Source organism: Bos mutus, chromosome X (genome assembly GCF_027580195.1).
Source record: "Bos mutus isolate GX-2022 chromosome X, NWIPB_WYAK_1.1, whole genome shotgun sequence".
Taxonomy (NCBI): Eukaryota; Metazoa; Chordata; class Mammalia; order Artiodactyla; family Bovidae; genus Bos; species Bos mutus.
Window position 1 is genome coordinate 113,210,109 of NC_091646.1, and position 12,642 is coordinate 113,222,750.

At 39.4% G+C, this 12,642-nt stretch overlaps 1 protein-coding gene across 4 annotated transcripts in view; it reads right to left on the reverse strand.

The window, feature by feature from the left end:
* Positions 1-12,642, reverse strand: part of MID1 (midline 1) — a 401,570-nt gene that overhangs the window by 48,996 nt on the left and 339,932 nt on the right. For all 4 annotated transcript variants that reach the window (XM_070365608.1, XM_070365609.1, XM_070365606.1 and 1 more), the window contains exon 4: positions 3,595-3,702. In XM_070365608.1, the coding sequence (XP_070221709.1) occupies positions 3,595-3,702 (108 nt within the window). The remainder of the gene's footprint in view (positions 1-3,594; positions 3,703-12,642) is intronic.

A 12,642-nucleotide genomic window follows, 5' to 3' on the forward strand; every position in this document is an offset into this window, starting at 1 on the left:
ATAGTCCATCTTTTTAATTCAACCATCCTAAGAGGTAAGTAGTTGTATCTCACTGAAGTTTTACTTTGCATTTCCTTAATGACTTAATGATTTTGACCATCTTTTCATGTGTTTATTTGCCATCCTGATACCTTCTTTGGTAAAGTAGCTATTCAAATCTTTTATCTGTTTTGGTGAAGGGGTCATCTATTTCCTTAATCATGAGTTTTGAAAATCTGTTATATATTCCAGATACACGTACTTGGTTAAATAAATCATTTATAAGTATTTTTTCCTAATGTGTGGTTTGTCTTTACATTCACTTAAGAGTGCCTTGAGAAGTTACTTTTGATAATATAAAATGTATAATTATCTCTTTAGTGTGTAAATATTTTTTTTTTGTTTTTGCCACTGTATATAATCTTGGGCCAACCCAACGTCACTAAGATTTCCTCCTGTGTTTTCTCTTCTAGAGTCTTCATAGTTTTTACATTTAAGTATATGACCCATGTATATTTAATTTTTGTATTTAGTGTGAAGTACAGATCAAGTTACCTATTCTTATGTGTAGAGTCTCCCCCTGTGGAGGCTGAAACTCAGCTTCCAAAATTGCCTGAGTTTTCTTTGCAACTTCAGTGTAGATATTTTCCCCTCCAAAACTTCTAATTTGTTGCTTTTATATCTATTTTTTCTTATTTCCTATCTTCCTTTTTGTGGTTTCACAACTTTCTGCTCTTCTAAGATAGAAGTTATTCCTCTATGGATCTCTTTGAACATCTAAATATTTTCCCATCAAATTCCTTTCATCTGAGGTGAGAAAATGTCTTCGTTGATTTTGTTGGGGGTGTTTTAGAAATTCAAGATGTCTTTATATGCTTTGGAATTGCGGTTTGGGTTTCAGTTTTCAAAGGGCAGCAGTCATTCGTAAGTTTTTCCTCCCTCACTCACCTGGCTTAGCCTACCCTGTCTGTCTTAGTCACCCTCACCTCATCCTTGGGGGTCCTCACGCAGGAATCTTGCAGGAATCTTGTATTATCTCTGCATTGCTGAGGCTCTCGCATTTTGTGTAGGCATCAGAAACAGTAAGTGCAGAGCCAGGCTCCAACCCAACCGACTTGCTCCAGACTCCCAGGCCTGAAGTTTGCCAAAAGCTCTGACCCAAGGTGGAGGCTGGCAAGAAACTTTTCTCAGTCCCTTTCAGTGAGCTGAGAAGCCTATCTCGTTTGGGGCCCAGCTATGTGTCTCTTTGCTTTTCTCTTTTACTACGTTCTGGATCACAGACACATTCAGGGCAGAGTGGGTACACCAGAGCATGAAGCCCACGTATCATCATGGCTGGAACTGGGGACACCCTTTCGCTACTTTGATCTAGTTTATGAGAGTAACCCTCATGCTGGGGAGGTAAGTAAGGGAAAGGAGGACCTGCTGGCCAGGAGGTTGTGGTGGAGTCATTGCAGGCTGAATAAGGGCCCCCAAAGATGCCCACATCCTAATCCCAGGAGTTTAAAAAAATGTGACCGTACATGTTCCTTTACAGAGGCGTCTTGGCAGATGTGACTAGATTCAGAATCTGGAGCTGGGGGAAAATTATCCTGGATTATCTGGGTGATCCCAATGTAATTATAAGGGTCCTGATGAGAGAGAACCAGGAGAGTCTGTGCCAGAGAAAAGAGATCTGAGGCGGGAAGTAATGCTCAGAGTGATGTGATGAAGAAACCATCAGCCAAGGAATGCTGGCGGCTCCTATAAGCCAGAAAAGAAATGAATTCCGCAGAAATTCCGCAGAAAGAAACCATCAGCCAAGGAATGCTGGCGGCTCCTATAGGCCAGAAAAGAAATGAATTCTGCAGAAATTCCGCAGAAAGAAACAGCACTGCTGAAATATTGACAGGAGCCTAGTTGTGACTGGTTTTAGACTTCTGACCTCCAGAAGGTCAGATAATAAATCTGTGTTGTGTTAAGCCACTAAGTGTGGTAATTTGTTTGAGCAGCAGTAAGGAAGTAATGTGTATTAAGAGCTGATCCCTGCACGTGACCATGTAAGGGCAAACAAACTGCCTTCCATATGCATATTAATAATTAATTACAATTGTTTTCAGGCTCTCATGTGTCTGAGAACCTGGAAGATGTCAGGTATTAAGAAATATACACATGGTGCCTGATGATGGAAGAGGACACAGATCCAATACAGATTCCAGACTGACAGTATAATTTCTATGTGGGGTAAGTAATTGTTTAACACATCTCAGTCCATCCTTGGCCAGGGAATAATTTTTTTAAAAAAGCTTCATTTTGTACAGGAGTATAGCCGATCAACAATGTTGTAATAATTTCAGATGAACAGCAAAGGGACGGACTCAGCCATACATATACATGTATCCATTCTCCCCCAAACTCCCCTCCCATCCAGGCTGCCACATGACATTGGGCAGAGTTCCCTGTGCTTTTCAGCAGGTCCTTGTTGGTTATCCATTTTAAATATAGCAGACTGTACATGTCCATGCCAAACTATCTCTTCAAGTCAGAGAATAATTTTATATTAATTTGATAATCCACTGGAACAGCTTCAAGACTTATTTGATTTGACTTTAACTTTTGTGATCATCATCACAATGTACATGTATAAATGTTTTTCATTCTACATAGACAAAGCAGTCTAGAACATTATACAATGAGAAATACCTTTCAAATTTTGTAGAAAACCAAAGAGCATAGACTTTTTTTTTTGTAATCTCTATATACTACTTAATTCTTGCCAATTGGATTTAATTATACATATTTCCTTATAGTTATGAGCACTAATAAGAGAAATTAAAGAATTGATTTGATCATGAACAAACTTTTTTATTTTTAAATATTTACAAAATTGTCTTGAAGGTGGCAGAGAAATGGGATAAAGTGGATCAAAAATCTATCAATACAAATATGACTACTTTAAAAATAGAATAAAGTGATTCTAGAATTATCAACATTTTGAAATAAATTTTGAATAAGATGGCCATAAAGAATATAATTTAAACTGGTGAATTGCTTTTTGAATATAGGGCACTGTAAAACCATGGGAATTTCAGCCATATAAACATTAGAAAGGAAATACTATTAATAGATCCACAAAGGGGTTTATGATACAGTGCAATGATAGGAGTTTTGCCACCATGAAATGACACCTGTCTAAATTCCCTCAGGGGCATGAGAAAGCACTTCATAATTTCTGTAGATAAAGACTGATTTATTTAAACATTTATTTAGTGCTGTGTTAAGTGCTGGGATACAGCAGTAAATGTAAAATGAACTCTTCTCTATGAAACCCACCTTCTCCCAGAGAAGAGAGACAGAAAATTGGGGCTCTAATATACCAGAGCTCCAGGCTGTGCCTGGAGTTGGGTCATGGAGCAGCCTTTGCATTGCAGGTGTGTTCAGGAGACCATCACACAAAAGAAGGGTGGAGCAAAAACTGGCCCATGAAGGGGCTTTGACCTACATCCTAAAGACTTAAAGAGTACAACCACAGAAAATACAGAAAAAGGAGGCATTCAGTATTTAAGCTATTGGCGTGCATGGGAGTATATTTTCTCCAGGTAGAGAATTTGAAACCTTCTGCCCTAGAAATCGTACCTTTCCTTCTTTGATCTTGGTTCCAATGATTTGTCGTCTTTGCTGAATGATCTCAATAAGAAGATCACATTCCTCCATCAATTTGGCTTCTTGACGTGATGCATTGACCTATGGGATAGATAAAATGGTGAGCATTAATTTAGTGTTTGTTTTCCATTAAATGCTCCTTTTTAAGATGTAGACTAGTAAATTTCTATTAATTGCTGGAAAGATATTTTATTTAAAAATTTATTGAGGAAAAGTTGCTGTACAATCGTATATAAGTTAGGCGTACAATATAGTGAGTCACAATTTTTAAAGGTTATACTCCATGTCTAGTTATTATTAAATACTGGCTATATTCCCTGTGTTATACAATATATCCTTGTAGCTTATCTATTTTATACATAGTAGTGTATACCTCCTGGGTTGGGAAGAGCCCCTGGAGAAGGAAATGGCTACCCACTCCAGTATTGTTGCCTGGAGAATCCCATGGACAGAGGAGCCTGGTGGGCTACAGTCCACAGGGTCACAAAGAGTCTGACACAAGTGAGTGAGTAACACACTTTCACAGTTTATACCTCTTAATCCCCTACTACGTCTTCCCTCTCTCCACTGGTAACCACTAGTTTGTTCTCTAAATCTGTGATAAAAAGATGTTTTCAATGTTAACTCTTCTTCCAATTATGCAGGGATGGCAAATATAAGACTTACATGTCTACTCTCTACCTTGCATCCTTGGAAAACATTTATTAGCCATCTCTTTTTGCTAAGCCATGCCCAATCTCAGGATCGTTCTTAACACATCAAGTATGTAGCTATTACCAATTAATTGAAAATTGATATTTGCAATTCCTGTTTTTATATTTTGAAGGGAAGTGCAGTTTGAAGCTACTAAACAAAAGTTAAAGTAACACTGTTCTTTTATGGAGGATAGATAATGATCAATATCTTTTGGACACATTTTCCAAAAGCAAGCTAGCAAGGTGGCATCACATTTATTTAACTTGTCTTTTATATACAGATGCAAACTTTGTGTTTAGTCACTATGAAAACATCAAAAAGGAAAAGGATGGTTGAATATTTTATAAATCTTATGACATAATTTTAAATGTTATCTCTGGAAATCTGGGGATCTACCATGAAAGCCTGCCATTCTGCTGGCAAGGTCGATCATTGTCAAATGGCTTGCATTTGAAGTTTGTAAGGCTCACTGTATGCAAGAAAGGGTTAACATTAGCTCATTCTTGGCAACTGGGCTTGGGAAATACTGTGCACATGCTGTGTCTTCCACCTCATGATGATTCTGAAATGTTACTCATAGAGACCCAAAAACCACAGCTGTGGGAGATGGAGATAGGACAGGCCTGAGTTTTATGATTTTAACACAGCACCGGAGAAGTGGCTATGCTGTTATAAAGAATGCCAATAGACAATTGATGATTCCAGTATAACTCAGGGTCAGGGAGGAGACAGGGCCCAGACATGTAGCCCTTTTGATTGGGCATACTTTATTTAACTAGAGTAGTTTCAATCTCTATGAGTGAGATAAACTGGAAGTGGGGTCAGGAGTTCTTGTCATTCCTTTTGACTTCATACTGAATTTAATAACCGACAACAACCGAGCTGTGAAAAAGATGGCAGTCTATTGAAACCATAGACCCATTATGATGCAGAAAGTGAAATTTGTGGAAAATAGCACCTTACACTTGAAAAATATCTCCTGGCATGACCCCTAAGAGCTAAGCTGTATTTGAACATGGACATACAATCAAGGTAAATCTGACCAGAGGCAAGCTTCTTGTAGGGATCTTTGGGTGTTGTATGACTTGAGGCATCTATTCCAGGCACCTGGAGCCATATTTAACATGGAATAGACATTCAAAAACTATTTGTTCAATGAATAGATAGTGAAAATGACCTTCCAACAAGAGGCAAGGTAACATGTAATCAGGTATCCTGGTATACTGCAAGTAGGTAATATGTGGGGATTGAACGTGTTGGTTTCCCAAGACTGTGTAGACACAGAAGTATGTCATCATGATTCTTTTTAGGGGGAAGGTATTGATTTTCCTTATGGCCTTATTGAAATATTCTTTGTTATCATAAAATTCACCCATTTAAAGTGTACAGTTTGTGGGTTTGAGTGTACTCAGAGTTTCAGAATCATCATCACAATCTAATTTTAGAAAATTTTCCACACCCCCTAAAGAATTCCATACCCATTTGCAGTAACTCCATCTTCTGAATACCTACCCTATTTGAGGGCATAGGTGACCACTAGTCTATGATCTGTCTCTTTATGCATTTGCCTGTTCTCTGCATTTCATATAAATGGAATCAAACAATATATGATCCTTTTTGGTCTGGCTGATTTCACTTAGCATAATGTTTTCAAGATTGCTCCGTGTCATACCATGTGTCAGTACTTCATTCCTTTTTATGCCAAATATTATTACAGAAGTAATACACCACATTTTGTTTATCTGTCCTCTAGTAGATGGACATTTGGGTTGCTTCTATTTTTTGGTTACTTAGAAACAGTATCACTGTGAACATTCATGTATAAATTTCTGTGTGCACATATGTATTCATTCTTCTTGAGTATAGAAGAATTGCTGGGTCACACGTCAACTCTGTGTTTAACTTTTTGAAGAACTGCCAAACTGGTTTCCAAAGGGGCCGCATCATTTTAGATTCCAAGAACAAGTATGTGAGGCTTCCAGTTTCTCAACATCCTTGTCAACACTTGACACTGTCTGTCTTTTCTGTTTTATTCATCATAGTGGGTGTGGAGTAGCATCTTATTGTGGTTTTGAGTTGCACTCCCTGATGGCTAAAGATGTTGAGCATCTTTTCATGTGCTTATGGAACATTTGTGTACCTAATTCAGAGATGACTGTTCACATCTTTTGTGCCTTTTGTAATTGGGCCATTTACCTTATATAGTTAAATTCTATGATTTCTTTATATATTTTGGGTACTCAGTCCCTTATTAGCTATGTGCTTAGCAAATGTTTTCTCCCATTCTGCAGGCTGCTTTTCATTTTCTTGATGGTAACGGTAGAAGCACAAACGTTTTTAATTTTGATGACGTCTAAGTGATCCACTGTTCTATTGTCACTTGTGTTTTGGTATCACAGCTAAGAAGCCTAATCCAAGGTTGTGAAGATGTATGCCTCTGTTTTCCTCTGCGAGCTTTATCTCTTACACATATAGCTGTGAGCCGTTTTAAAATAAGTTTTATGTATGGTGAGAAAGAGGGGTCCAACTTTATCCTTTTATTTATGGATATCCAGTTGCTAAAGCACAAAAGAAAATTCTTTCCTCCATTGCAGTACCTTAGCACCTGGTCAAAAATCAGTTGCTATATTGTGAGGTCCTTAGGTTTTGACATTACTGCTAACATATTCTCCGCTTAAAGATTTTTTTCCAGTTTTGACTAGACCTAGTGAGACCATCAGAGAAGGAAATGGCAACCCACTCCAGTGTTCTTGCCTGGAGAATCCCAAGGACGGGGGAGCCTGGTGGGCTGCAGTCCATGGGATCGCACAGAGTCGGACACGACTGAAGCGACTTAGCAGCAGCAGCAGCAGCAGCAGCAGTGAGACCATGCTAGTCACTCTCAAGCAGGTACCATGAAGTGTGGTATGGAGTACAAGCTCTTCTCATGGGATGATTTTGAGAAAGTCAAGGAGTATCTCTGTTTCTAAGTTTCTGTATGTTGTAAAATGAAGTGAATATTGCCTGAGTAGGATCATTGTGGTAAATACAATACCACAATATATGAGGAATCATATATGAGGAAATAACTTACATTATGAAGCCATAGACACATGTGAGGTAGTACTGTCTGCATCAAGAAGCAGTTTCGCTAAGAGACTATGATACAGTTTACGATCTATGTCACTCTCAAAATCACTGCAATTTGGGCTACTCTATGGTAGGAAAAGTGTGACGTTTCCAAATTTTTGTAACACTACCAATCTTCCATTCCAACAGGTACAATAAAGTGAGTTGAATGCTATCCTATATTTCTAAACTCTTTCCACTACAAAGAAGTTTTCCACAGTAGTGCAGTTTGATGTGTTAAAATGTTCAAAAATGCTAAAGATCTGATTGGACTTCATTTGTATATAGGCTATTAAATCAAATATAGCAGGGTATATGGGTTGCCTGCAGTGTGTGCAGGTGTTTCTAGATCTTGGTTTTGGTTTGGAAGCTGGCCGCTCCCGGTTATGATTTTACCTTTTATGTCTGCTTCTGAAACCTGTGCAACATCACAGGAAAAAAGAAATCAAAAAAAAAAAAAAAAAAAGAAATGCACATCAAAACCACAATGAGATACCACCTCAAAGGGGTAAGAATAGCCATCAACAAAACATCTACACAAAATACTGTTGGCAGGCATGTCAACTGGGACAGACTCTTGAATAAATAAAGCACTGTTAAGAAAATAAAGTACTATTAGTAAATTGGGGTTCAATTGAATTAAATTGGAGGAGAAAGAAAAAGTATTTGAAATCAGCTTGTGCTACTGCAGAGAGGCAACCAGAACACTTGATTATGGAAACTCTCCTTAGCTCTCTTTAGAACACTGTATGTGTCAGAGATATTAAGTAACCAAGTAAGTCTTCTAAGCTTTCTTAGCACTGATTCATTACCTCTTTTTAGAACAATATATGTGTCACAGTAAGTAACTAAGTCTCCTTAGCTCTCCTTAGAATACTATGTGTCAGAGTAAGTAACTCTCCTTAGCTTGCTTTACAACACTGTATGTGTCAAAGTAAGTAAGTAGGTCAGAGTCCTTAGCTGCCTTAGCTCTCCTTAGAACACTGTATGTGTCAGAGTAATTAAATATGTAAATAGGTAATTCTCCTTAGCTCTCCTTAGAACACTATACCTGTCAGAATAAGTAAGTAACTAAGTAAGTCTTAGCTCTCCTTACCGCACTGTATGTGTCAGAGTAACTAGGTAACTAAGTCTCCTTTATCCTCCTTAGCTCTCCTTAGAACACTATGTTTCAGAGTACATAAGTCTCTTTAGCTCTCCTTTAGCACACAATATGTGAAGGAAAGTTACATGGCTCAAAATAGCCAGGATTTAAAACTCCCCTCTGGGTCCTCCCCACCATTCTATGCAAAACAAAGAACTCTGTCACCCGAAGTTAACGCCCAGCTCCCAGCCGGTCCAGCCTCTGGTCGATCTCCAGAATTCCTTGCCCCAGCCGTTTAAGAGATAACTACTCCAAAAGACCTTGGAGAAGAAGAACAGGGCCCCTTAAGACAGTATATATAGGCATATATGTGGAAATCTACTTACTCTTTTCTTGGGTTAGTGTAGCTGCTCACTAATCTGACTGCTGCCCCTTCTCGCCTCATTAAAGGTGATCTGTTGCTGTAAGTGCTGGTCTCATTATTTTTCTGAACCTCGCCTTCTCTAACTCCCTTACCCTACAATGTGTGTCAGAGAAACTAAGTGAGTCCTTAGCTCTTCTTAAAACACTGTATGTGTCAGAGAAAGTAAGTAACTAAGTCAGTCTCCTTACCACACTATATGTGTCAGTGTAGGTAAGTAAGTCTCCTTAGCTGTATTAGAATACTCTATGTGTCAGAGTAAGTAAGTAAGTAGTTAAGAGAAGGAAATGACAACCCACTCCAGTGTTCTTGCCTGGAGAATCCCAGGGACGGGGGAGCCTGGTGGGCTGCCATCTATGGGGTCGCACAGAGTTGGACACGACTGAAGCAATTTAGCAGCAGCAGCAGCAGCAGCAGCACATTATGTGTCAGAGTATGTAGGACTCCTTAGGACACTATATGTGTCAGAGTACCTAAGTAAGTCTCCTTAGCCCACGTTGGCTCTACATAGAATGCTATATGTGTCAGAGTAATTCTCCTTAGCTCTCCTTACCTTTCCTTAGAACGCTATGTGTCAGAGTAATTAAGTAAGTAGGCAAGTCTTCATAGCACATAATATGTCCAAGGAAGTAAATATATAAGGATGACTCTGTATCTCTGATTAGCTCTCCTGAGCCCTCCTTACAACAGTATCCATCAGAGAAAGTAAGTAACAGTATGACACATATTACTTACATTCTCTGACACATATAGTGTTTTAAGAAGAGCTAAGGACTCAGTTTCTCTGACACACATTGTAGGGTAAGGGAGTTAGAGAAGGCGAGGTTCAAACAGTATGAAAAAGCAAAATGAGAGGATACTAAAAGAGGAACTCCCCAGGTTGGTAGTTGCCCAATATGCTACTGGAGATCAGTGGAGAAATAACTCCAGAAGGAATGAAGGGATGGAGCCAAAGCAAAAACAATACCCAGCTGTGGACGTGACTGGTGATAGAAGCAAGGTCCGATGCTGAAAAGGCAATATTGCATAGGAACCTGGAATGTTAGGTCCATGAATCAAGGCAAATTGGAAGCACTCAAACAGGAGATGGCAAGAGTGAACGTCAACATTCTAGGAATCAGCGAACTGAAATGGACTGGAAGGTGTGACTTTAACTTAGATGACGATTATATCTACTACTGTGGGCAGGAATCCCTTAGAAGAAATGCAGCAGCCATCATGGTCAACAAAAGAGTCTGAAATGAAGTACTTGGATGCAATCTCAAAAACGACAGAATGATCTCTGTTCGTTTCCAAGGCAAACCATTCAATATCACGGTAATCCAAGCCTATGCCCCAACCGGTAATGCTGAAGAAACCGAAGTTGAACAGTTCTATGAAGACCTATAAGACCTTTTAGAACTAACACCCAAAAAAGATGTCCTTTTCATTATAGGGGACTGAAAAAGTAGGAAGTTAAGAAACACCTGGGGTGACAGGCAAATTTGGCCTTGGAATACAGAATGAAGCAGGGCAAAGGCTAATAGAGTTTTGCCAAGAGAACGCACTGGTCATAGCAGACACTGTCTTCCAACAACGCAAGAGAAGACTCTACACATAGACATCACCAGGTGGTCAACACCAAAATCAGACTGATTAGAGCTTTTCCATCTTTGGCTGCAGAGAATATATACAGTCAGCAAAAACAAGACTGGGAGCTGACTGTGGCTCAGACCATGAACTCCTTATTGCCAAACTCAAACTGAAATTGAAGAAAGTGGGGAAAACCACTAGACCATTCAGGTATGACCTAAATCAAATTCCTTATGATTATACAGTGGAAGTGAGAAATAGAGTTAAGGGACTAGATCTGATAGATAGAGTGCCTGATGAACTATGGATGGAGGTTTTGTGACATTGTACAGGAGACAGGGATCAAGACCATCCCCGTGGAATAGAAATGCAAAATAGCAAAATGGCTGTTTGAGGAGGCCTTACAAATAGCTGAGAAAAGAAGAGAAGCAAAAAGAAAGGAGAAAAGGAAAGATATAAGCATCTGAATGCAGAGTTCCAAAGAATAGCAAGGAGAGATAAGAAAGCCTTCCTCAGTGATCAATGCAAAGAAATAGAGGAAAATAACAGAATGGGAAAGACTAGAGATCTCTTCAAGAAAATTAGAGATACCAAAGGAATATTTCATGCAAAGATGAGCTCGATAAAGGACAGAAATGATATGGACCTAACAGAAGCAGAAGATATTAAGAAGCGGTGGCAAGAATACACAGAAGAACTGTACAAAAAAGATCTTCACGACCAAGATATTCACAATGGTGTGATCACTCACCTAGAGCCAGACATCCTGGAATGTGAAGTCAAGTGGGCCTTAGAAAGCATCACTACGAACAAAGCTAGTGGAGGTGATGGAATTCCAGTGGAGCTATTTCAAATCCTGGAAGATGATGCCGTGAAAGTGCTGCACTCAATATGCCAGCAAATTTGGAAAACTCAGCAGTGGCCACAGGACTGGAAAAGGTCCGTTTTCATTCCAATCCCAAAGAAAGGCAATGCCAAAGAACACTCAAACTACCGCACAATTGCACTCATCTCACACGCTAGTAAAGTAATGCTCAGAATTCTCCAAGCCAGGCTTCAGCAATACGTGAACCTTGAACTTCCAGATGTTCAAGCTGCTTTTAGAAAAGGCAGAGGAACCAGAGATCAAATGGCCAACATCTGCTGGATCATCGAAAAAGCAAGAGAGTTCCAGAAAAACATCTATTTCTGCTTTGTTGACTATGCCAAAGCCTTTGACTGTGTGGATCACAATAAACTGTGGAAAATTCTGAAAGAGATGGGAATACCAGACCACCTGACCTGCCTCTTGAGAAACCTATATGCAGGTCAGGAAGCAACAGTTAGAACTGGACATGGCACAACAGACTGGTTCCAGATAGGAAAAGGAGTACGTCAAGGCTGTGTATTGTTACCCTATTTAACTTATATGCAGAGTACATCATGAGAAACGCTGGGCTGGAAGAAGCACAAGCTGGAATCAAGATTGCCGGGAGAAATATCAATAACCTCAGATATGCAGATGACACCACCCTTATGGCAGAAAGTGAAGAGGAACTAAAAAGCCTCTTGATGAAAGTGAAAGAGGAGAGTGAAAAAGTTGGCTTAAAGCTCAACGTTCAGAAAACGAAGATCATGGCATCTGGTCCCATCACTAAATGGGAAATAGATGGGGAAACAGTGGAAACAGCGTCAGACTTTATTTTGGGGGGCTCCAAAATCACTGTAGATGGTGATTGGAGCCATGAAATTAAAAGACGCTTACTCCTTGGAAGGAAAGTAATGACCAACCTAGATAGCATATTCAAAAGCAGAGACATTACTTTGCTGACAGATGTCCATCTAGTCAAGGCTATGGTTTTTCCAGTGGTCATGTATGGATGTGAGAGCTGGACTGTGAAGAAAGCTGAGCGCCGAAGAATTGATGCTTTTGAACTATGGTGTCGCAAAGAGTTGTACTCTACTGAGCGACTGAACTGAACTGCAGTGAAGTAAGTAAATCTCCTTATCTCTCCTTAGCTCTGCTTAGCACATTACTTGTCAGAGTAAGATAGTAAGTCTCCTTAGAACACTATACATGTCAGAGTTAAGGAAGTATGTTTCCTTAGCTCTCATTAGAACACTGTATGTGTTAGAGAAAATGAGTAAGTCTGCTTTGCTC